This window comes from Oncorhynchus keta, chromosome 8 (genome assembly GCF_023373465.1).
Source record: "Oncorhynchus keta strain PuntledgeMale-10-30-2019 chromosome 8, Oket_V2, whole genome shotgun sequence".
NCBI lineage: Eukaryota > Metazoa > Chordata > Actinopteri > Salmoniformes > Salmonidae > Oncorhynchus > Oncorhynchus keta.
In genome coordinates this window covers 6,680,785-6,708,403 of record NC_068428.1, presented here as the reverse complement: position 1 = coordinate 6,708,403, position 27,619 = coordinate 6,680,785, and the positions used below count along the sequence as shown (strand labels likewise).

General features: G+C 43.9%; 1 protein-coding gene across 4 annotated transcripts in view; it reads right to left on the bottom strand.

Moving 5' to 3' along the window:
• The window catches only part of LOC118386752 (protein eva-1 homolog C-like), a 226,051-nt gene that overhangs the window by 11,533 nt on the left and 186,899 nt on the right, over positions 1-27,619 (bottom strand). For 3 of the 4 annotated variants that reach the window (XM_035774526.2, XM_035774527.2, XM_035774528.2), the window contains one exon: positions 14,004-14,147. In XM_035774526.2, the coding sequence (XP_035630419.1) occupies positions 14,004-14,147 (144 nt within the window). Of the gene's footprint in view, positions 1-14,003; positions 14,148-14,335; positions 14,614-27,619 lie in introns of those variants that run through there. The other variant, XM_035774529.2, reaches the window with a different exon arrangement.

Here is a 27,619-nt window from a genome sequence, read left to right as displayed (position 1 = left end):
ATACCTTCTCCTCCTGGGCACGCTGCTTGGTCCTGTTGTGGTGTGATCTTGTTTATGTGTAGTTGCCTGTGAGCACTTCATTTACATCACGTTTAGTTTGTTCTTTATTGTTTTGTGCGTTTCACTTCAATAAATATGTGGAACCCATATCACGTTGCGCTTTGGTCCGAATGTTCTTACGACGAACGTGACAATGTCATGGAAAGACCCAGTGTTCCCAATGTTTTGTACACTCATTGTATGGAGCATGTACTATTGTTATCCCTTGCTTCATGCAAAAACAAAACAAAGAAAAGTGATAGATGAAATGGAAAGATTTGGTAAACTTACGATTAATGGAGAAAGTGTGGTTGTCTTCCTAGATTTGTGATCGAAAGAGCTTTTTCCAGAAGGGTGGCGTGAGTGAGGCTAGTGTGTGTGTGTGTTTCAAGTTGCATTGTCATGTGCACAGGTACAGTGAAATGCCGTTCTTTCAAGCTCTTTCCCAACAATGCAATAGTCAATATCCATAGGACTATAAAGTGAAGTAAAACAAAACCACACAAGGAATAGAACATGAGAAAGTAGCTAAGCTATTACAGGGTCAGTGCCAATACCATATCTACAATGTGCAGGGATGCTGGAGTGGTAGGGGTAGATATGTATAGGGGTGAGGTGACTAGGCATCAGAATATGACCAGTGGAGTAGCAGCGTATATGTGTGTAAAGTCCATGTGGATGCGTGTGCATGCTAAGTGTGAGTGTGTATTAGAGTATCAGTGTGAGTGTGTGTGAGTGAGTGTGTATAGTCCTGTGAGTGTGCATAGAGTCAGTGCAAAAATATGAATCAAATAAGGTCAATGATAGTCCGTGTCGCTATTTTGTTCGCTATTTAGCAGCCTTATGGCTTGGGGACAGAAGCTGTGTGGGAGCCTGTTGGTGTCAGACTTGTTGCTCTGGTACCGTTTGGAGTGCGGAAGCAGAGAGAAAAGTCTGTGGCTTTTGGTGGCAGGGGTCTTTAAAGGGTAGGTAGCATAACCGTAACCACATCTAACATACACCTCACTTATACATTTTTCAAGCCAACACGACAGAGGTGCGACTCCATGACCTGGAAACAGCACCAGCTAAGTTGTAAGGGATGATCAAACTCTTTTAAAAGATGTAATCAATCGAAAATCCGGACTTGAAACTAGAGTGGAAGCAGCTTCCAACTTCTTCCATGATCTTTTCTATGAGCTGTTCGGCAGGAGAAGATGGGCCCAGTGCTGCTGATTAACACTGAGAACCACACAGCTCAACTCTTGCTGTAGGATTGTACGGATCCACAGCTTTGGAGTCAAGCGGCAAATTTGTTAGCCTTGCAGAGAAGAGGATCGGCATCTACCAAGACCTGAGTGCCCGACTGCTAAAACAGAGGGAGACCTACAACGAGGTGAGATCCCAGCGATGCAAGCTAAACCTGAGATGCGGCTTCATCCACCCAGCGAAACACATCTTCACAATTCCAGAACACAACGCACACGTTTTCCACTGCCAAGGATGCTCTAGACTGCTTGGGGAAGCACATCAAACCCAACACACAAGGGGACAAGCCGACAGATGGTTACCCATGACTGGCTCATTACTCAGGTGTGCAATCCATGCACAACCATGCACAGTTTTAAAAAAAAATAAATTTTAATATTTGTAGCTACTTTTTAAGTTGACCTGCAGTCAACTTGTACATAACGTGAGAAAAAAGGAAAGGGGGATACCTAGTCAGTTGTACAAATGAATGTCTTCAACTGAAATGTGTGATTCGCATTTAACCAAACCCCTTTGAATCAGAGATAAATAACATTGCGTTCTTTATTTCACCTGTCACGTTATTTTTCATTATGAAGCTTACTGGTAGCCCCCAGTCACATGGTGTTTGTTTACAACGACAAAACATTGAGAGACCGGTGCCTTGTAAGTCGCTCACTGTTGTGCAGAACGTGCCAGGTGATCGAGTTACAGTATGGAATTCACAACTAAATGTTTGCCAGATATCTTATTACTATTAAGTTAACTGTCTAAAATGTGCTAAATGCTCTGCAGTTGTACATTTGGTATGCTAATTTCGTAGCTAGTTAGCTATGAGCTTATTCCAAAATCAAGCTTTGTTTGTTAACAGCAGAGAATCCCATCCTGGATCAAGGAGCCTTGCTGTCTAGTATTACTGTGAGCAGCATTTTTTTGTAACTTGTATAACTTAATGAGCTGGGGTTTCTGACCTGCAAATACTTTAAGTCAGAGACTAGAACATGTTTGCAATGCGCTCGTAGCATTTAGTTAGCATTCTCTACGGGATGTTACATATACTTGTCAGCACTGCTAACTGCTAACCTTCGGATTACAGTGGGGTTTGTGTTCAGTGCCAGTATTACTGAATATCCCGGTATGACACAAGGTCGCTATGAAGGTATGACAATCTGGATAAATGCCTACCTATGGTCCAGGACATTTACCCAGTCACTGGGTGAAAAGGGTCAATATCTATACATTTCCGGATATCTGACATAATGAGTAGACATGCACCAGATATGCATGTCCTTAACAGCTTTCAACACCTGGATTGTGAAACATTTGCCCATTATTATTTTAAAAATTCTTCAAGCTCTGTCAAATTGGTTGTTGATCATTTCTAGACAACCATTTTCAGGTTTTGTCATAGATTTTCAAGTAGATTTATGTCAAAACTGTAACTCGGCCACTCAGGAACATTCACTGTCTTCTTGGTAAGCAACTCCAGTGTAGATTTGGCCTTGTGTTTTAGGTTATTATCCTGCTGAAAGATGAATTAATTTCCCAGTGTCTGGTGGAAAGCAGACAACCAGGTTTTCCTCTATGATTTTGCCTGTGCTTAGCTACATTCCGTTTTTTTTTTTCATCCTGAAAAACTCCCCAGTCCTTAACGATGACAAACATAGCCATAACATGATGCAGCCACCACTATGCTTGAAAATATGGAAAGTGGTACTCATTAATGTGTTGTATTGGATTTGCCCCAAACATAACACTCTGTTTTCATGACAAAGAGTTCATTGCTTTCCACATGTTTTGCTTTGTCAATTAGGCTAGTATTGTGGAGTGACTACAATGTTGTTGATCCATCCATCAGTTTTCTTCACAGCCATTAAACTCTGTAACTGATTTAAAGTCAACATTTGCCTCATGGTGAATTCCCGGAGTGGTTTCTTTCCTCTCAACTGAGCTAGGAAGGACACCCGTATGTATATTTGTTGTGACTGGGTTTATTGACACACCATCCAAAGTGTAATTAATAACTTCACCAAGCTCAAAGGGATATTCAATGTCTTTTTTTTTACCCATCTACCAAGAGATGCCCTGTTTTGCGAGGCATTGATAACCTCCCTGGTCTTTGTGGTTGAATCGGTGTTTGAAATCCACTGCTCGACTGAGTAACCTTACAGATAATTGCGTGAGCGAGTCCATGCAACTTATTTTGTGACTTGTTCGGCACATTTTTACTCTTGAACTTCTTTAGGCCTGCCATAACAAAAGGGGTTGAACACTTATTGACTCAATACATTTCATATTTTCATTTTCAATTAGTTTGTAAACAATTTCAAAAAACACAATTCCACTTTTACATTATGGAGTATTGTATGTAGTCCAGTGACAGGCAATCTCAATTTAATCCATTTCAAATTCAGACTAACACCACAAAATGTGGAAAAAGTCAAGGGGTGTGAAGGAACTGTAAAACAAAACCGCAGACCAAAAGCAAAGAGTGAGCAAAGACTTACAGATTGATGGCTGGCGCCCATCCGTTGCAGGCTGAGTTAGCTGCAAAAGAGAGTGGAGGCAAGCTCCTCCCCGGGAGAGTAAGTGAGGGAAATACAATAGCTACATAGCTGATATGGGACCAAGTCACTATTATTCGAGTCACAAGGAAGTGTCAAGTCAGAAGGTCCAAGTCTTAAATTGAGTCCCAAGTAGAACGGGTTGAGTGTCGAGTCAAGTCCAAGTCGTGCATTCTAAGGGCAAGTCAAGTCTCAAAAATCTATACTGGCAGTGACTTGTCCAACTACAAATCTTTGTCTATTTATTGAGGCTTCGAGACAGACGCTTTCATTATTTTGTCAAAAACAAAAATGTATCAACAAATTCCAAATGCAAGCTTCATAAGTAAATTGTGAATTTCAAGATATGTTGACATACCAAAAGACCAGTAGGTCTATGCTAGTAATTGTTGTTTGAAGCCCCATTCTGGTGGGCAAAGTAAAGGGTTCATTTTCTTGATCACCAAACATATTTATTTATTCTCTCTTCCTACAATTTGCTGTTTGTGGTGCACCCAATCCCAATGTATTCACTAGCTCGGTGGATTTCAAACATTTTGATCCGTAACCCCCTGCGCACACACTTGCACAGGCTGTGCGTGTGCATTTATGTTAGAAGTCAATATCAACTAGGGATATCATGTCACATTGTCACTTCTCTGGAGTACAGAGCAAGCAGGATCATACGGCATATCACATATATGGTAGAAAAAGCACCCAATTGTCATACTTGAGTGAAAGTAATGATACCTTTATAGAAAATAACTCATGTAAAAGTGAGTCACCCAGTATCAAATCAAATCAAATGTTATTGGTCACAAACACATGATTAGCAGATGTTAATGTGTGTGGCGAAATGCTTGTGCTTCTAGTTCTGACAATGCAGTAATATCTGACAAGTAATCTAACAATTCCACAACAACTACCTTATATACGCACAAGTGTAAAGGAATGAATAAGAATGTGAATATTAATATATGGATGAGCGATGGCCGAGCGGCATAGGCAAGATTCAATAGATGGTATAAGGTACAGTATATACATATGAGATGAGTAATGTAAGATATGTAAACATTATTAAAGTGGCATGATTTAAAGTGACTAGTGATCAATTTATTAAAGTGGCCAATGACTTGAGTCTGTACGTAGGCAGCAGCCTCATTGTGTTAGTGATGGCTGTTTAGCAGTCTGATGGCCTTGAGATGGAAGCTGTTTTTCAGTCTCTCAGTCCCAGCTTTGATGCACCTGTACTGACCTCACCTTCTGGATGGTAGTAGGGTGAACAGGCATAGGTTTGGGTGATTGTTGTCCTTGATGATCTTTTTGGCCTTCGTGTGACATCGGGTGCTGTAGGTGTGTTGGAGGGCAGGTAGTTTGCCCCCCGCTGATGCGTTGTGCAGTCCGCACCATCTTCTTGAGAGCCTTGCTGTTGAGGGCAGTGCAGTTTCCGTACCAGGCGGTGATACAGCCCGACAGGATGCTCTCAATTGTGTATCTGTAAAAGCTTGTGAGCGCTGTTGCGCCTTTTTCACCACACTGTCTGTGTGGGTGGACTATTTCAGTTTGTCTGTGATGTGTATGCTGAGGATCTTAAAACGTTGCACCTTCTCCACTACTGTCCCGTCTACGTGGATAGGGGGGTGCTCCCTCTGCTGTTTCCTTAAGTTCACGATCATCTCTTTTGTTTTGTTGACGTTGAGTGAGAGGTTGTTTTCCTGACACCACACTCCGAGTGTCCCCACCACCTGTAGGCTGTCTGGTCGTTGTTGGTAATCAAACCCACTACTTTTGTGTCGTCTGCAAACTTGATGATTGAGTTGGAGGCATGCATGGCCACGCAGTCATGGGTGAACAGGGAGTACAGGAGGGGGCTGAGCACACACCCTTGTGGGGACCCAGAGTTGAGGATCAGCGAAGTGGAGATGTTGTTTACTACCTTCACCACCTGGGGGCGGCCCATTAGGAAGTCCAGGACCCAGTCGCACAGGGCTAGGTTCAGACCCAGGGCCTCCAGCTTAATGATGACCTTGGAGGGTACTATGGTGTTGATTGCTGAGCTATAGTCAATAAACAACATTCTTACATAGGTATTCCTCTTGTCCAGATGGGATCATTTGTTTATTAATAATTTTCATGTTCAAAATTGTGCACTCTCCTCAAACAATAGCATGGTAATATTTCACTGTAATAGCTACTATAAATTGGACAGTGCAGTTAGATGAACAAGAATTGAAGCTTTCTGCCCATCAGATATGTCTATGTCCTGGGAAATGTTCTTGTTACTTACAACCTCATACTAATCGCATTAGCCTACATTAGCTCAACCGTCCGGTGGAAGGGACACCGATCCCAAAGAAGTTTAAAGGTCTTACTGCAGTAGTTTGCAGTAGTTTATGTGTCGGGGGGCTAGGGTCAGTTTGTTATATCTGGAGTACTTCTCCTGTCTTATCCGGTGTCCTGTGTGAATTTAAGTATTCTCTCTCTAATTCTCTCTTTCCCTCTTTCTCTCGGAGGACCATGCCTCAGGCATGATGACTCCTTGCTGTCCCCAGTCCACCTGGCCGTGCTGCTGCTCCAGTTTCAACTGTTCTGCCTGCGGCTATGGAATCCTGACCTGTCACCGGACGTACTACCTGTCCTAGACCTGCTGTTTTCAACTCTCTAGAGACAACAGGAGCGATAAAGATACTCCTAATGATTGGCTATGAAAAGCCAACTGACATTTACTCCTGATGTGCTGACCTGTTGCACCCTCGACAACCACTGTGATTATTATTATTTGACCCTGCTGGTCATCTATGAACATTTGAACATCTTAGCCATGTTTTGTTATAATCTCCACCTGGCACAGCCAGAAGAGGACTGGCCTCCCCTCATAGCCTGGTTCCTCTCAAGGTTTCTTCCTAGGTTTTGGCCTTTCTAGGGAGTTTTTCCTAGCCACCGTGCTTCTACACCTGCATTGCTTGCTGTTTGGGGTTTTAGGCTGGATTTCTGTACAGCACTTTGAGATATCAGCTGATCTACGAAGGGCTATATAAATACATTTGATTTGATCTTACTCACGTTGGACACCGAGAAGGAGAGGGAGGGCCGCAGTCCTTGGTAGTGGGACGCGTCGGTGGCACTGTATAACCCTCAAAGTGGGAAAAAATGTGTTTAGTTTGGGGCCTCCCGGGTGGTCAGTGATCTAGGGCACTGGATTGCAGTGCTAGCTGTGCCACCAAAGACCCTGGCCAGAGACCCAGGCTCTGTCGCAGCCAGCCGCGACCAGCGACTCCTGTGGCGGGACGGGCGCAGTGCACGACAACCAGAGTGCCTGGTGCACGGTGTTTCCTCCGTGCACCTGGTGCGGCTGGCTTCCGGGTTGGATGCGCGCTGTGTTAAGAAGCAGTGTGGCTTGGTTGGGTTGTGTTTTGGAGGACGCATGGCTTTCGACCTTCGTCTCTCCCGAGCCCGTATGGCAGTTGTAGCGATGAGACAAGATAGTAACTACTAACAATTGGATACCACGAAAAGGGGGTGAAATTCAAAACATTTGTCTGGAAGCATGACGTCGGTGTTTGTGACGTGGCTGGTTTTCTTTTTGTAGTCCGTAATTGCCTGTAGACCACCCCACATACGTCTCGTGTATGAGCCGTTGACTCCACTTTGTCCCTCTACCGACATTTCACTTGCGGAGGGAATAACTACACTGTTTATATACGGCCATATTCCCAGACATTCCCATGGTTGAATGCAGTGGTTCGCACTTTCAGTTTCAGACGGAAGCATTTATTTGAATTTTTTAACACTCAGACATCATTTACAAACTAAGGATGTGTGCTTAGTGATTCTGACAGGTCAGAGGCAGTAGGGATTACCAGGGATGTTTTCTTGATAAGTGCGTGAATGATACCATTGTCCTGTCCTGATAAGCATTCAAAATGTAACGAGTACTTTTGGGTGTCAAAGGAAAATGTATGGAGTAAAAAGTATATTATGTTATTTAGGAATGTTGTGAAGTAAAAGTACTTTAAAGTATTTTTACTTAAGTACTTTACACAGCGGAGGTTGCAGGATCGGATGGAAAGAATGATCTGTCTGTAGCCTGTTTCTTCCTCCCAAAAATTGTAATTAATTGCCAGAATGTTTCATCTTCATCCCATAAGTATTGAAGGTAGTGTGAGTGTGATATTACAGTTATCTTTAGACATATAGCCATTAGCACCACAGAGGTATATAATTATAACACACCCAAACTAGGCCTATCTGAAATATGAAAATGATCAATGAAATCGGGTGGGCGCCCTCATGCACGGCTCTGTGTTGTTTTTGTCAAAGCTTGCATAAAATTAATTCAGTTCGTCTGGTAGAGAGTCATCATTGGGCAGATCACAACTGGGTCTTCCTTTGTAATCCGTAATGGACTGTAACCCCTGCCACATGTGGCGGGCGTCGGACAACTGGGTCTTCCTTTGTAATCTGTAATGGACTGTAACCCCTGCCACATGTGGTGGGCGTCGGACAACTGGGTCTTCCTTTGTAATCCGTAATGGACTGTAACCCCTGCCACATGTGGTGGGCGTCGGACAACTGGGTCTTCCTTTGTAATCTGTAATGGACTGTAACCCCTGCCACATGTGGTGGGCGTCGGACAACTGGGTCTTCCTTTGTAATCCGTAATGGACTGTAACCCCTGCCACATGTGGTGGGCGTCGGACAACTGGGTCTTCCTTTGTAATCCGTAATGGACTGTAACCCCTGCCACATGTGGTGGGCGTCGGACAACTGGGTCTTCCTTTGTAATCCGTAATGGACTGTAACCCCTGCCACATGTGGTGGGCGTCGGACAACTGGGTCTTCCTTTGTAATCCGTAATGGACTGTAACCCCTGCCACATGTGGTGGGCGTCGGACAACTGGGTCTTCCTTTGTAATCCGTAATGGACTGTAACCCCTGCCACATGTGGTGGGCGTCGGACAACTGGGTCTTCCTTTGTAATCCGTAATGGACTGTAACCCCTGCCACATGTGGTGGGCGTCGGACAACTGGGTCTTCCTTTGTAATCCGTAATGGACTGTAACCCCTGCCACATGTGGTGGGCGTCGGACAACTGGGTCTTCCTTTGTAATCTGTAATGGACTGTAACCCCTGCCACATGTGGCGGGCGTCGGACAACTGGGTCTTCCTTTGTAATCTGTAATGGACTGTAACCCCTGCCACATGTGGCGGGCGTGTCGGACAACTGGGTCTTCCTTTGTAATCCGTAATGGACTGTAACCCCTGCCACATGTGGTGGGCGTCGGACAACTGGGTCTTCCTTTGTAATCTGTAATGGACTGTAACCCCTGCCACATGTGGCGGGCGTGTCGGACAACTGGGTCTTCCTTTGTAATCCGTAATGGACTGTAACCCCTGCCACATGTGGCGGGCGTCGGACAACTGGGTCTTCCTTTGTAATCTGTAATGGACTGTAACCCCTGCCACATGTGGCGGGCGTGTCGGACAACTGGGTCTTCCTTTGTAATCCGTAATGGACTGTAACCCCTGCCACATGTGGTGGGCGTCGGAGCCTGTCTAATAGGATTCCACATTGATCCTGTATTGTCCTTTGTTTGTTTGATGGTCGTAGCACGACTTCATGTTCTTGCTTGCGTCCTCAGCCATAGCCTGGGGGTTGGCTGTGATAGTCTCATGGAATGTAGGCCTACATTGAACACCACACATTGTCTGCTACTGTAGGCTGAATGATAGAACAGCATGTTAAAATGTTATGGGATGCATTTTCTCTATATTTTTTTATGGTAGGACACTCTGGTAGGCCTAGATTATGATCAAATAGCCACAGTAGCCTAAATGGCCACTGTTAAAACAGTCAATTAAAGCGGTTACAGCCTTAATGTTCACAGTAAACACCCACATTTGGAGGTTCAAGTTTGGACTCATCCAACCTGAAATTAGAAGGAACATTGGTCATGGGTACTTACTGTTTGAGCTTCTGCTTGTAGCAGGAGTATAGAGTCACAATCGAAGAGGGGACGAAGAAGGGTCTTGTATGCTTGCTTGTGGGTAGAGTAACAGTGGTCCAGGACTATCGCCCCTAGTGGTGAAGGAGACGTGTTGATGAAAGTTGGGCATCACGCGTCTTATTGAAGTGGAATTATAATCACCGGAAATGAGAAAACCAGCCTCCTGGTGTATGGTTTTCTGCTTGTTTATAGCCTTGTACAGTTCAATAAGTGCCAGCTTGTTGTTTTTCTGGTCCTGAGGTGGAATATATACAGAAGTCACGATAACAGCTGAAAACTCTCTTGGGAGGTAGAAGCTAAGAACCCTGGAACAAAACACCTCCCTCTCAAACTGGATCCTGGACTTCCTGACAGGTCGCCCCCAGGTGGTAAGGGTAGGTAACAACACATCTGCCACGTTGATCCTCAACACGGGGGTTCCTCAGGGTTGCGTGCTTAGTCCCCTCCTGTATTCCCTGTTCACCCAAGACTGCGTGGCCAAGCACAACTCCAACACCATCATTAAGTTTGCTGACGACACAACAGTGGTAGGCCTGATCACCGACAGCAATGAAACAGCCTATAGGGTGGAGGTCAGATACCTGGCACTGTGGTGCCAGGACAACAACCTCTCCCTCCATGTGAGCAAGACAAAGGAGCTGATCATGGACTACAGGAAAAGGACGGCCGAGCACTCCCCAATTAACATCGACGGGGCTGTAGTGGAGCAAGTTGAGAGTTTCAAATTCCTTGGTGTCCACATCACCAACAAACTATCATGGACAAACACACCAATACAGTCGGACACGACAAAATCTTTTCCCCCTCAGGAGACTGAAAAGATATGGCATGGGTCTCCAGATCCTCAAAAAGTTCTACAGCTGAACAATCGAGAGCCTGGTATGGCAACTGCTCTGCATCTGACCGTAAGGCACTACAGAGGGTAGTGCGTACGGCCCGGTACATCACTGGGGCCAATATTCCTGCCATCCAGGATCTATATACTTGGCGGTGTCAGAGGAAGGCACAAAAAAATTGTCAAAGATTTCAGTTGTTAAATATGCTTTGTGTTGTAGTCACGACATATAGTTAAAGCAAACTTAATTATGCATGTTGTCAGCCCACACATCCACTACATGAAGACAGTAAGTAACAATTGGTTTCTGTTTCCTGCATCACATCAACATGAGTAACATTCCTATTGCTACACCAGTCACCCAAGTCATGGACTGTTCTCTCTGGTACCGGGGCGCCAAGTCTAGGTCCAACAGGCTCCTTAACAGCTTCTACCCTCAAGTCATGGACTGTTCTCTCTGGTACCGGTGCGCCAAGTCTAGGTCCAACAGGCTCCTTAACAGCTTCTACCCTCAAGTCATGGACTGTTCTCTCTGGTACCGGGGCGCCAAGTCTAGGTCCAACAGGCTCCTTAACAGCTTCTACCCTCAAGTCATGGACTGTTCTCTCTGGTACCGGGGCGCCAAGTCTATGTCCAACAGGCTCCTTAACAGCTTCTACACCCAAGTCATGGACTGTTCTCTCTGGTACCTCTCTCTGGTACCGGGGCGCCAAGTCTAGGTCCAACAGGCTCCTTAACAGCTTCTACCCCCAAGTCATGGACTGTTCTCTCTGGTACCGGGGCGCCAAGTCTAGGTCCAACAGGCTCCTTAACAGCTTCTACCCCCAAGCCATAAGACTGCTGAACAATTAATCAATGGCCACCCAGACTATTTACGTTGACCCCCACACACACACACATTTTCGTTTTTACACTGCTGCTACTCTCTGTTTATTATCTATGCATAGTCACTTTACCCCTCACTACATGTACAAATTACATTGACTAATCTGTACCCCTGCACATTGGCTCGGTACCGGTACACCCTTTATATAGCCTCATTATTGTTATTTTATTGTGCTACTTTTTATTAAATGTACTTTAGTTGATTTACTAAACATTTTCTTAACTCTATTTCTTGAACTACATTATTGGTTAAGGGCTTGTAAAGTAAGCATTTCACAGTAAGGTTGTATTCGGCGCATGTGCCAAATAAAATTGGACTTGATATGAGGGTCGGCATTTATCCATCAGGTATTCCACTGCGCTAGAGTCAGCACGTCCTTTGCTGTTGATGAATAAGCATACCCCCCTCCCCCTCTCAATTTCTCTGAATCCAATGTCCTGTCCACTTTCTGAATGGAGAATCCATTGAGTTGTTCCGAAAGCCATGTTTCAGAAAATCAGAGAATACTGCAATTACGAGAGTCCCATTCATAGCAAATCTGTGATCGGATTTGGCCAATGGAATGGAGGGAAGAGGTGTTCGGTTTTCCCTTATCCTTAATCTCACCAGGACTCCCCTCTCCTGCCTCTTGTTTTGCTGACGTATCCTCCTACGTTGTCTGAAAATTGGCTCGTAATTACACTAAAAACTCTGGGCAGATGAGTCGAAGTCAAAATCCAGGTTACTAATTGCTGATCAAAAGTTTTTAACAATCATAAGAAATGACAGCGGATACATTTCGAAAAAAAAAAAAAAAGAAAAGTTAAGATCAAACGCCAAAATAATCACAAAATAGCAAAGTTGGTTCAGAGCTCTTCCTCCTCCTTCTATCCCTCTCTTATTCTATTCTCCTAATCAGTGTTCGACTGGTGAGTACGGCTATGTTGGGAACATAATTAGTGTTTTGCACTCGGGCCATCCCCCCTTCAATAATTTACCTTTGTTTGTGTATCCTCCTCTCTCTCACTAGCTCTCCGTCTCAATATCTGCATTTCACTCTCTCTCTCAATTCAATTTCAATTCAATTGACTTTATTGACATGGCAAGTTCATTATTACTTACATTGTCAAAGTATACAATGAAAGACAAAACGGGAAATATTATTGACATTACTTTGCACTTTTCACTGGCTGTTCCTCAGGTTGTGGCAAGAGGACACATATTTGGCTGCCAAAACTGCACATTTACGCTTTTCACCCAATAAATAATATTTTTTTTCTTCATCTTTTATAGTTTCAAATTCTTTGTATTGAATTATAATTTTGGGAAAGAAATATTCTCTGAGTATTTGTCACAGTGTAATAGGAAATATAGCTCTGTATCTACCTCTCCCCTGGAGCAGAGTAAGCACAGGCACAGCACACTGCCCTCTCTGGGCAGCCAGGTTTGTCTGTGATGACCGGTCTCTATAGCCAGACTGTGCTCACTGAGTCTGTACCTCGTCAATGTTTTCCTCAGTTTTCTATAAGTCACAGTGGTCAGATAGTCTGCCCCCCCACACTGTCTGTTTAGAGACAAATAGCATTGAAGTTTACTTTGATTTTCTGTGGTGTCTTTCCAATAGGTGATATATTTTTCCCCCCTCTCTCTCTCGCTCTCTCACTTTCTCACTCTCTGTCTCTCACTCTCTCTAAATTCAATTCAATTCTATATCCTTTATTGGCATGATGTAACAATGTACATATTGCCAAAGCTTACTTTGGGTATTTACAATATGAAAATAATAAGAATCTAAATAGTCAACGGGACAACAGTAACAACAATAACCAAACATTCAACAATAACAATAAGTATACAGTAGAGGACATGTGCAGGTTGATATCTCTCTCTCTCAATTTCCTCCCTCCCTCTCTCTCTGTCTCTCTCTCTCTCAATCCCCCCTCTCAATTTCCCCCTTTCTCTCTCAACCCCCCTCACTCACTCGCTCTGAGTCGTGGGAACTTGATGAAATGACATCAGTAATTGATGATAATACATAAGAGGACAGGAGCCCAACATTCTGCTGGTGAAAACAATGTTCTCTCTCTGACCTGCTCTACAAATGACACAACAAACTAAAATGACTGCACATGCTGGGGCATATATTTGAACCCCCCCCATGAGCCCCATCCTGACTGCCCTGTCTAAGACCTGCTAACATCTAGCTCCCTCTGTAGTATCCTTCTGTCCAATCAAAATGTTAATGTCCAAATATGATTACCATGTCCTTTAAAAGGAAAGAAACACATATGTATGGGGCCTGTTTCGTGTAAAGTGGTCCCCTGAGGGTTGTGTGTGTGTGTGTGTTTGCATATGCGTGAGTGTGCATGGCTGTGCACATGCAGTATGTGTGCGTGCGTATGCACATGCAGTATGTGTGCGTGCGTATGCACATGCATTTGTGTATGTGTGACAGTGTCTCTGCATATGGGTATGTAGCAGCTCACCTGAGAGCACAGACTCCAAGGTTATGACCGAGGTCCCATCAGGGAGGGCGCTGTCTCCAACCACGTTTGGGTCATGGGCACTGGGTGACGGGGGGTACACTGCCACTCTGGGGTTGGGCTCCTGCAGCAGCAACTTCTTTGGGACTGGAGAGAGGGAGGGAAAGTTTGAATTTCAACCCAAATTGATTAGAAAAATATATGATTCTCTACTCCCTGACAGTGAAATGGATATTGAGAGAGAGGAAAGTTTTAATCTCAAACTGAATACCTCAGCCCAACATACACTGAGTGTACAAAACATTTAGGAACACCTTCCTAATATTTAGTTGTACCCCTTTTGCCCTCAGAACAGCCTCGATTCGTTGGGACATGGACTCTACAAGGTGTTGAAAGCATTCCACAGGGAGGCTGGCCCATGTTGACTCCAATGCTATCCACAGTTGTGTCAAGTTGGCTGGTTGTCCTTTGGGTGGTGGAACATTCTTGATTCACACAGGAAACAGTTGAGCGTGAAAAACCCAGCAGCATTGCAGTTAACACACTCAAACCGGTACACCTGGTGTCTTGCCCATTCACCCTCTGAATGGCACACATACACAATCCATGTCTCAATTGTCTCAAGGCTTAAAGGCTCCTTCTTTAACCTGTCTCCTCCCCTTCACCTACACAGATTGAAGTGAATTTAACAGGTGACATCAATAAGGGATCATAGATTTCACCTGGATTCACCTGGTCTGTCTGTCATGGAAAGAGCCGTTCTTAATGTTTTGTATACTCAGTGTATGTCATGCTCTGCCCATGTACAGAGAAACAGAAAGATGAGCGAGACACAGAGCGAGGGGGGTAGAAGGACAAACCAGTGATTCACCCACCAATTCCCGAAAGTTACGCTCCTCTTTCCTCTAACCTCCCCCTCCATACTGCTTCACAACATCCTGTGAGTCAGGGAAAACCTCACTCTCGACCCAGACATACACACAGGACCCACAATGCAACGGGGTCACACATTCCTTCCCCTCACATGTGGTTTTACGAGTCCGACCTGACCGCAATCTCTGGTCACCGTGTCTGTCCCTATCACGGATGATTTATTGCCTAAAAAAACGTCCGCGTGTCCGTCTGCCCGCCCTCCAATTTCCACTGGCCCGCACAAAAAAACAACTAAACTCAGCAGTAGCACAGGCACTAGTAATGAAAACTCATACCACAAAAGACAAATTCAAAATGTGATACGGGGAGAAAAAGGGAACATTTGTTTGAAAGCCCTTGGTGTATAAACAGACATTGTTGGGCAGCCCGCCAAGAAAGATACAATAAAAGACCTGGCCCAGATCTCACATAACCCATAGAGGCCTTACTTTCTCTGCAAATTCATTGAAAAGGAAATACAGAAATATGATCTTTTTACATAAGTATTCACACCCCTGAGTCATGTTAGAATCACCTTTGGCAGCGATTACAGCTGTACATCTTTCTGAGTAAATCTCTAAGAGCTGGATTGTACAATATTTGCACATTATTCTTTTCAAAATTATTCAAGCTCTGGTTGTTGATCAGCCATTTTCAAGTCTTGCCATAGATTTTGAAGCCGATTTCAGTCCAAACTTTAACTAGGCAACTGATGAACATTCAATGTCGTCTTGGTAAGCAACTCCTTTGTATATTTGGTACTCATATATAACCTCAAGCATGCAGTACCCACTCTTATATAACCTCAAATATACAGTACTGTACACACTCATAACCTCAAACATACAGTACTCATATATAACCTCAAATATACAGTATTCAAATATAACCTCAAGCATGCAGTACACACTCATATATAACCTCAAACATACAGTACTCATGTATAACCTCAAATATACAGTACTCATATATAACCTCAAGCATGCAGTACCCACTTTTATATAACCTCAAATATACAGTACTCATATATAACCTCAAACATGCAGTACCCACTCTTATATAACCTCAAATATACAGTACTATACACACTCATATTACCTCAAATATACAGTACTCATATATAATCTCAAACATACAGTACTCATATATAACCTCAATCATGCAGTACCCACTCTTATATAACCTCAAATATACAGTACTATACACACTCATATTACCTCAAATATACAGTACTCATATATAATCTCAAACATACAGTACTCATATATAACCTCAATCATGCAGTACCCACTCTTATATAACCTCAAATATACAGTACTCTTATATAACCTCAAATATACAGTACACTCATATATAACCTCAAACATACAGTACTCACTCATATATAACCTCAAACATACCGTACTCATATATATTACCTCAAATATATAGTACACACTCATATATAACCTCAAACATACAGTACTCATAAATAACCTCAAGCATGCAGTACACACATATATATAACCTCAAACATACCATACTCATATATAACCTCAAACATACCGTACTCATATATAACCTCAAACATACAGTATACACTATAAACTAGAACTATTAATTAACTATCTTTTATGCTATAGCGCATGTTCACCACATACAAAATGTTCAACAGTGATCTCAGTTTCACCCTTTTGAAGATCCTTACAACAGAACTCTGTACATTGTAGAGTATTGTTCACCACAAACAAAGCTTCAACCATCACCTCAGTTGTCCTTTTCTGAAGGCCTTTACAGCGTGATGTTTTCCTGTCAAACGTTCAGGCTCCCATTCAGTCCATTCATTTCAACTTGAACTGTTTCAAAGGCTGTGTTGAAACCGTGGAGGTGTATGTAGGGCCAGCCACAAATTTGAGATGAAAGACAATCTTGCAGTGATAACGCAATGATATAATGCTGACCTATTTTGTAGGTGAAGTGTGCAACAGCAAAGTTGAACACTCAGGTCGCAAAACTCCATAGACTGCAGAAAACTAAAAAGAGCTCAGCTGAATCTTACTCCAGCCCCAACCCTCCCCCATCGACCATATGGAGTGTTGGGGCGGGGGGCAAGACCAACCCTACCATTAGCAACGCGCTTTCCCCACCCACTGGAGGATCTGCCATCTAGAGTATTTCCTGTGTTTGAGAGGTGCAACATCTCATTTAAATGATGGATGTCATTTAAATCTTGCTGGATTGATTGCTTTAATTTTACTCCTGCGACTCTTTCATACTCTTTCTTCTGCCTGTCGACTTTTTTTCACAGAAATGTTTGGAATGACCTGTCAAACACACCCCCGGGAATGGCTGAAATGGGCTCAAAGGAATACATTGTCTTTCCGTAGCATCTATAAGAAAGCCAAAGCTTCGTCTGTGATGTAGCGCATCGTCTCGACAACTTTATTTTGAAGGGTGTAAATGTTTTTGTTTACAAAATGAGATGCACTGAAGTGAAAGCTACTTCTGAAAATGAACACTCGGATTATAGTGATATTGTGTCTGATCTCGCAAACAATATAAAGTATGTATAGATAGGTGTAATCTAGAGCCAAGCGTGTTGATTTATTTTATCTGAGGGTATTCTGCTATTGACACACCATTTTGAAAACAGAACATGACAACAGGAGTAATTAACGAGGCAGGTGAGTGTAGGTAGGCGTGGGACAGGGCAGGTTTGTGGTGGTTGCTGCCTGGTCAACCCCTTTATGTTCCTTTATTCATATGCGCAGTGTATTTATGCAAAAAAGGCACATCATATTTTCTTTAGTTTAACAACAAAAAAATAAGTGAAATTTGACATACATTTAAGACCTGAATTCCCACCAAAATCCCTGAACTCCATTATTTGTCCGTGCCAGTAAAATGTTCTATAATTCAGTCAATATCTGATGGATACATTTTTTTATGAAAATGTGCAGTATCTTCCTTCATCCATTGTCCAACTATACATTTATTAGAATTGTTTTTAAAACCTGAACAATTTTGGTGACCATTGCTACCACCATACGCAAATCAGCAGAATGGGGGAAATAGTGAGAGGGAGAGAAATATGATTCCTGGCCTCCCCCTCCCTCCCCTGTCCTCTCTCATCAGTCTGACACACTAATCATGAGTCGGCCCCTCCCCCACCCTCATTACAGGGCTCTGATTGGTCCCAATTGGCAGCACATGTGGCCTCAGGTCACAGCTGGGAGACGCTGGGTGATGATGGCCCGGCTGTCACTTAGTGAACACACACACACACATACACACACACACACACACACACACACACACACACACACACACACACACACACACACACACACACACACACACACACACACACACACACACACACACACACACACACACACACACACACGTTCTTACGTATGTACCTACGCACGCACACACTTTCAACACTCCCAATTTCACAAACCCACTCATATTCTTATATTCCTGTTCACACAAAAAGATAATGCATTAGAATTCATACGACAACAACACACATGATGACTGTGAATTCTTAGTGTGCTGACAGTGCTGACTACTAGGAATCAGCAAGGACCACATTTTAAACAACTGTCGGTTGTATGGGAAATAATGGTCAACGGTAAAACTACTTGACTTGGACTGTTGGATGCAGCCAACAACACTTAACATATTGCCGAGCAATATAGATCCAGCACGAGAGAGAAAGAGTGTTTTTGTGTTTTATTCCAATGTGAATCTGGGTGTTTAAGTGTTTGTGTGAGTCTGTATGCGTGTCTGTATGTGGTGTGTGACACAGTGAGAAACACAGAGCATAAATCTCTCCAACGACGCTGCCAGTTCTGAAATGACACAGTCGCAAAAAACTCCAACTTCCCAAAACATCCATCCTACCTTCTAATTCCCTGCTCTATCGGTGCAGCGGGAGCCCATTCTGGAACACCACAGGGAGTGGGAATATTAGACAGGAGAATGCGAAAGAGAGACAGAGAGCTCAGCGTTCAACACCATAGTGCCCACGAAGCTCATCACTAAGCTAAAGACCCTGGGACGAAACACCTCCCTCTGCAACTGGATCCTAGACTTCCTGATGGGCCGCCCCCAGGTGGTAAGGGAAGGTACCAACACATCTGTCCACGCTGATCCTTAACACTGGGGCCCCTCAAGGGTGTGTACTTAGTTCCCTCCTCTATTCCCTGTTCACCCACGACTGCGTGGCCAAACACGACTCCAACACCATCATTAAATTTGCTGACGACACAACAGTGGTAGGACTGATCACTGACAATGATGAGACAGCCTATAGGGAGGAGGTCAGAGTACTGGCAGTGTGGTGCCAGGACAACAACCTATCCCTCAATGTGAGCAAGACAAAGGAGCTGATCATAGACTACAGGAAAAGGTGGGCCGAACAGGCCCCCATTCACATCAACGGGGCAGTAGTGGATCGAGTCGAGAGTTTCATGTTCCTTGGTGTCCACATCACCAACAAACTATCATGGTCCAAACACACCAAGACAGTCGGGTACGACAAAATCTTTTCCCCCTCAGGAGACTGAAAAGATTTGGCATGGGTCCCCAGATCCTCAAAAAGATATACAGCTGCACCATCGAGAGCATCCTGACCGGTTGCATCACCGCCTGGTATGGCAACTGCTCAGTATCTGACCATAAGGCGCTAAAGAGGGTAGTGCGTACGGCCCAGTACATCACTGTGGCCAAGCTTCATGCCATCCAGGACCTATATACTAGGCGGTGTCAGAGGAAAGCCCATAAAATTGTCAGGACTCCTGTCACCCAAGTTCTCTGCTACCGCAAGGCAAGCGGTACTGGAGCGTCAAGTCTAGGACCAAAAGGCTCCTTAACAGTTTCTACCCCCAAGTCATAAGACTGCAGAACAATTAATCAAATGGCCACTGGACTATTTACATTGACCCGCTGTTTATTGTCTATGCATAGTCACATCACCCCTACCTACATGTACACATTACCTCAACTAACCTGTACCCCTGCACACTGACTCTGTACCGGTACCCTCTGTATATAGTCTCGTTATTGTTATGTTATTGTGTTACTTTTTATTATTTTTTACTTTAGTTTATTAGGTAAATATAAATCATCTTGAACTGCACTGTTGGTTAGGGGCTTGTAAGTAAGTACTTCACGGTAAGGTCTACACTTGTTGTATTCGGCGCATGTGACAAATAACGTTTGATTTGATTTGAGAGAGAGAAAGGAAAATAGAGAGGGGGAGAGAGAGGGATCAGAATGGTTACTGGAGGCGACCCTAGAGTGTGTATAACACTAGACTGTGTTGATACTGGCACAGCTATGGTTTGATTTTCCTGGACTCAGCAGCACAGCAGTGGGTGTGTGCATAATGCTGACTGGTGCAGAACACAACAACACTATGACAAAGCTGTTCTCGGAGCCAGAGGAGTACGATGGTATAGTAACACCCTGACCAAGACCATGTCATTCGAAAAGTTGCTTCTCCATCACCTGAAGCTCACTAGCACAAGATGACTTATTGGGAGAAGCAAAAACAGTGATACAGGATCTGCGTTATTCATTGTGGTCTAAAAAGCCAAACTGATCCAATTACTGTAGATCACAGAGAGCTACCGCTGAACCGCTGCATTACGGAGAAGGACATTCATTCTACGAGAGAGAGAATGAGTACAGAAGGAAAGAGAGAGAAGTGTGTAAGAGAGGAGGAAGAGGGAGGGAGAGGGAGATTGGCAGCCGAGCATGGCGGACACAGAGACACACACACACACACACACAATAACTCACAGCTAATAGCATTCCAGAGGAACGACATAGGCTAGGTGAATAGGGTAGGAGCCTGAGGTGTTGAAATTGTACTCTTCTTTTCTCCCCTATTTTTTCTTGTCACCCTCCCTTCTTCCTGCCATCTCTCCCTCCCCCACTCATCCGAGCAATTCTTATGTTTTCAGAGAGTCCGAAAGTCTCACCGGGGCATTTATTTTCAGCACGTTTTAACAGTATCCAGCTGACAGGAGTTGATTGGGGCAGCGTGTGTGTTTTGGGGGTGGATGGGCAGAGCATAGGTGGTATGAGAGACGGTGAAACAAGATGGAGGGAGGAGCCTGAAGTTCAGAGGTGGGGGTAGTTATGAATAAAGATTGGGGGATTGAGTGCTGAGTGAATCGGGGTAGTGTGTGTATTTGTGTGTGTGTGTGGGTTTTGGGGATATACAGACCTATATGACCCTAGCCAAGCTTTTGCATGGGCCTCGTGTTTATTCTCCCTCCATCTATCATAGCACTCACACTGTGACAATGTGTGTGTCTGGGCGTATGTGTGTCTCTGTGTATGTCTGCATCAGTATGTGTGAGTGTTTGTGCGTGTGTTCATGTCTGCATTAGTCACTGTGTGTGTGTGTGTGTGTGTGTGTGTGTGTGTGTGTGTGTGTGTGTGAACGTCTGCATTAGTATGTGTGTGAGGGCATGACACACTCATTACACACTCCTTCTCGTTGTGTGTGTATACATACATCAGCACCTTCACAGGTTTCTGGACTGGGTCATTTGAGCAGTACCGGGGTCCAATGATGAATTAATCTACTGGGCTGGCTTGACCCTTTTAGGTGATGGAATGTGTTTTGGCTGTGATCAAAAGGCTAAACATGGAGACTGGTGAAAACACTAGACTTTTAGGGACCGATATCCCCTACCATATAGGCAAGGAAGGCCCCCGCCTAAAACGTGTTGGCTTCAAAAGGCTACAATTCTGTTGCCTGGGTGGTGCTTTGTAAGGCCTTTGATCCCCACCTGGAAATCAACTGAGGTGAAAGACTGACCTATTGTACTATGGTCTGACCTTGGACTCACAACCGGTGGTATAAGTCGGGTGCATTCCAGGATGGAGCAAGAGGAGAGTTTCCCCTACCTCCAATATACACACACAGCTGTGCCCCCTGCCCTGGATTCAATTGCATAGGATTTTTTCTCTCCAAATGCTATATTGCATATCACACATCCCTTTGGCTGTGAGCACGAGAAAACACACACATAAGTACACACACACACACACACTTGTGCACACAGACACACACAGCATAGACCATAGCTACTCCCACTCCACAATAATCATGTCTCCCGCTCCATGATCCCAGCTGTTTTCATTCAACCTTTATTTAACTAGGCAGGTCAAGAACAAATTCTTATTCACAATGACGCCATTCACCACACTACACTTCTGAAACACAGTTGCTGCCATTAAAGGGATACTTCGGGTTTGAGGCCTTTTATCTACCTCCCCAGAGTCAGATGGATTTGTGGATACCATTTTTATTTCTCCTTGTCCAGCTAAATAGCATTGGTTCTCAAAACTACCTGTAAAGTTACATTAGCGTTAGCTATTTAGCGTTAGCGCAATAATGGAAGTCTATGGGTATCTGCTAGCATACGAGCGGATACCCATAAACTTCCAGTGACTGTGTTATCTGCTATCATACGAGCAGATACCCATAGACTTCCAGTGACTGTGCTATCTGCTATCATATGAGCAGATACCCATAGACTTCCAGTGACTGTGCTATCTGCTATCATATGAGCAGATACCCATAGACTTCCAGTGACTGTGCTATCTGCTATCATACGAGCAGATACCCATAGACTTCCAGTGACTGTGCTATCTGCTATCATACGAGCAGATACCCATAGACTTCCAGTCACTGTGCTATCTGCTATCATACGAGCAGATACCCATAGACTTCCAGTCACTGTGCTATCTGCTATCATACGAGCAGATACCCATAGACTTCCATTATTGTGCTAACTCAAGTTAGCAATTCCGCTAGCGCTAGTTAGCAACTTCCTTCAAACTGCACCCAGAGACATAAAAAAGGTATCCATGAGTTCATCTGACTCTGGGGAAAATCCTGAAGTTTAAGAATCATACACCAAAATATCTGACCCGTTGACTTAATAAAGCGCTTGAAAATGACACGATTTTAGAGTCCAGTAGACCTCCCAAACAGAACACACACAATTGGACAAACATCTCACACACACACACACACACACACACACACACACACACACACACACACACATTCCATGTATTATAGTGGACTCCATATAGAGATTAGGGTGCCATTTCAGACACAACCAGTGTCCTCACTCCCCATGAACTTTGAACCCCTCTCCAAACAAAACGACCTATCCAAACAGTGGCTTGGCGGGGTTAACTGTTTGTGTTTCATTCTCTTTATTGGGCTGGTGTGGGAGACAGAGAGGAAGGAGGCTACTGTAACTGAGTCAGCACTCTCATGATCTGGTGTGTCCGCTCGCTCGGCGGGTCAACAAGGATGTGCCTAAAATGCCATGACATCAAAGTGTGCCTTGCCCTGAACTCACTCGCCCTCGTATCAGGCTTATATAAGAGCTCATCACACAAGTCCAATTTAGCCCTTCTGTAAGTCACTTCGTATCAAACGTTTCTGATTGAGTGAGAGCTCCTGATGGTGGTAAAACAAGACTTTCATTAGCTGACATAAATGTGAAGGAAATTAAGGCAAAGACGATGTGGAGCTTGTTCAGTCTAATGTTGTTGGCTTCCTCTAACCCAAACAAGTCATTGTCTTTAGAGCGAGCCGACAGCTGAGACATGAATGAGACGAGAATAAAGCTTGCTACAAAGTTCACAGCCTCTGAGCAGTGATATTCTGCGTTCCATTGTGACATACAGTACTCAATATCAGCCAATCAAATGAGGTTAATAAATATGTAAGAATGGGCCTTCCGGCCAACAGGGTTAATGCGCTTATAATTATTTTTTATTTATTTAACCTTTATTTACAGTGGGGCAAACAAATATTTAGTCAGCCACCAATTGTGCAAGTTCTCCCAATGAAAAAGATGAGAGAGGCTCGTAATTTTCATCGTAGGTACACTTCAACTATGACAGACAAAATTAGATTTTTTTTCTCCAGAAAATCACATTGTAGGATTTTTAATGAATTTATTTGCAAATTATGGTGGAAAATACGTATTTGGTCACCTACAAACAAGCAAGATTTCTGGCTCTCACAGACCTGTAACTTCTTCTTTAAGAGGCTCCTCTGTCCTCCACTTGTTACCTGTATTAATGGCACCTGTTTGAACTTGTTATCAGTATAAAAGACACCTGTCCACAACCTCAAACAGTCACACTCCACACCCAACTATGGCCAAGACCAAAGAGCTGTCAAAGGACACCAGAAACAAAATTGAAGACCTGCACCAGGCTGGGAAGGCAGAATCTGCAATAAGTAAGCAGCTTGGTTTGAAGAAATCAACTGTGGGAGCAATTATTAGGAAATGGAAGACATACAAGACCACTGATAATCTCCCTCGATCTGGGGCTCCACGCAAGATCTCACCCCGTGGGGTCAAAATGATCACAAGAACGGTGAGCAAAAATCCCAGAACCACCTAGTGAATGACCTGCAGAGAGCTGGGACCAAAGTAACAAAGCCTATCATCAGTAACACACTACGCCGCCAGGGACTCAAATCCTGCAGTGCCAGACGTGTCCCCCTGCTTAAGCCAGTACATGTCCAGGCCCGTCTGAAGTTTGCTAGAGAGCATTTGGATGATCCAGAAGAAGATTGGGAGAATGTGATATGGTCAGATGAAACCAAAATATAACTTTTTGGTAAAAACTCAACTCGTTGTGTTTGGAGGACAAAGAATGCTGAGTTGCATCCAAAGAACACCATACCTACTGTGAAGCATGGGGGTGGAAACATCATGCTTTGGGGTTGTTTTCTGCAAAGGGACCAGGACGACTGATCCGTGGAAAGGAAAGAATGAATGGGGCCATGTATCGTGAGATTTTGAGTGAAAACCTCCTTCCATCAGCAAGGGCATTGAAGATGACACGTGGCCTAATGCTGTGTTCCTCTGGTCAAACGTTATAACAAACTCAATGGGCATGTACCACGAATGTCTGTTTTTTTTTTGTATTTAGTACTCTTCCTGACTTTCTATCTTTTATTTGATTGTTAGTAATTAAAGATGGTTATTCAAAAATATTTATAGTTCAGCATCTTTTCTGCATGCGTTCTATCTGGTTTTGGTTACTTAAATTGACACTGAAACCGTTTTTCCATCCTGAAAATGATCACAATAATTATCTATACAGAAAAACCAATGACTGTAACGACCTCCATATTAAAGTAATAGTTTGAGATTTTGGCAATGAAGCCCTTTATCCACTTCTCCAGTGTCGGATGAACAAGAACAGCTAGCATGCTAACTGTTCCTGTAGACTTCCAGTCATTGCGCTAACACTGGCTTGCATTGCCGTGTGAAAATAGCTCTAACTTCCTTCGCAGCAAAAGGTGGCGCTACAATAATTTTGCACGCCCAATTTTTCAGTTTTTGATGTGTTAAAAAAGTTTGAAATATCCAATAAATGTCGTTCCACTTCATGATTGTGTCCCACTTGTTGTTGATTCTTCACAAAAAAAATACAGTTTTATATCTTTATGTTTGAAGCCTGAAATGTGGCAAAAGGTCGCCAAGTTCAAGGGGGCCGAATACTTTCGCAAGGCACTGTATATTATGGATTCGTACACATGCTCACTCTAATATATTTACTTTGGAATGTTATTTCTTGATTTCTTGTTTTGATTGCTTCAATTAATTGTGTGTTTGTATTATATTTGCGAGATATTCTACTGCACTGTTGGAGCTAGTTAAATATAGGTATTTCGCTGAACCTGCTTATCTGTGTAAGCAACAAATAAACAGATTTGATTTGATCCATGTACATGAAGCCGTGTTGGTTGGGAATTTTGGGGAGGTGCACGGCAGCCTGTGCGTCCACCGCAGACGGTGGTTTCAGATGCAGGGTAGCCATGTCACAATGGGCCGCCGGACGATCGTGGCTTTGGACCCCGAAAAAGCCTTTACACAGCTGTGGACTCTCTATTGAGCTAAAATGAGAGCCAGCTGAGACATAAATGAGGCATGAATGAACTCAACAGAGATGCTCGTTCTATAGGTCCCAAGAAACAAAGAATTCTGAGGTCGGATCTGACAATGAATCTCTAAAACCGTGAAAGACCTTGGCATTACTCTGGACCCTGATCTCTCTTTTGACAACCATATCAAATTCAAAAGTTGCCTTTTTCCATCTTCGCAACATTGTAAAAATTAAGTCTCTCTCTCTTTCACCTCCCAGAGGACCTGGCCCCGAGACCATGCCTCAGGACTACTTCGCCTGACGACTCCCGGCTGTCCCCGTAACCAGTCCACCTGATCGTGCTGCTGATCCAGTTTCTGCTGTTCTATGTTCTGCCTCCCCCACTCGGCTATGAAAAGCCTACTTACATTTACTCCTGAGGTGCTGACCTGTTGCACCTTCTACAACCACTGTGATTATTATTTTAGTCCACACCTGTTGTTTTATGAGGCATGTGACAAATGAAATGAAATGTGATTACCGGCAGAAGTAAACTGCATCTGCGCTATCATCTTTTTCCGTTTGTTACGTTACCACAGACAGTCATAAAATGCTGGCTGTCCACATTCTCTCTCCATCACTCCCTTTCCCTCTGCCTCTCTCTCTCTTACATCCACCTATCACCTTGGTGGCATCTGATGCATCCAAACAAAACAAGAAAAAACACATTTCAGAAAGAACTTTGTCAATCAGTTGTGACGTTTCAAATCCCGCAGCCAGGACCCAGACAAATCCCGCAGCCAGAACCCAGACAATTCCCTCAGCCAGGACCCAGACAAATCCTGCAGCCAGGACCCAGACAATTCCCTCAGCCAGGACCCAGACAAATCCCGCAGCCAGGACCCAGACAATTCCCTCAGCCAGGACCCAGACAAATCCCGCAGCCAGAACCCAGACAATTCCCTCAGCCAGGACCCAGACAAATCCCGCAGCCAGGACCCAGACAATTCCCTCAGCCAGGACCCAGACAATTCCCTCAGCCAGGACCCAGACAAATCCCGCAGCCAGGACCCAGACAAATCCCGCAGCCAGAACCCAGACAAATCCCTCAGCCAGAACCCAGACAAATCCCTCAGCCAGGACCCAGACAAATCCCGCAGCCAGAACCCAGACAAATCCCTCAGCCAGAACCCAGACAAATCCGCAGCCAGAACCCAGGCTCTTCTGATCAAATCACTAAGGTTACTGTAGTTGCAGATAGACATGCTTTATCAAGTGTGGCCCTATGTAATCATGGTTTCAGTCAAGTTTCTTTCCTGGTTTTCTGAGGAAAAAAATGTTGAGGGATGACAAGGTGAAAAGTGCATAGTTTCTGGCCTCTCTACACTACAACAGCAGGTTACCACAATGGTTGAAGAATGACAAATCATGTATGTGTAGTACTGTAACAGCTGTCTCCTATCTCTCTCATCCACCTCTGGTTTATGTCTGAGGTTTATACCCCAGTTATACTGTAGAATAACACTAAAGTACTGTAACAGCTGTCTCCTATCTCTCTCATCCACCTCTGGTTTATGTCTGAGGTTTATACCCCAGGTATACTGTAGAATAACAGTAAGTACTGTAACAGCTGTCTCCTATCTCTCTCATCCACCTCTGGTTTATGTCTGAGGTTTATACCCCAGGTATACTGTAGAATAAAGTACTCTAAAGTACTCTCCCATCCACCTCTGACTCTGCATCCTGTCGTTAGACGAGGTAGGTAGATAAACATTATCCTAAGTGATGTGTGT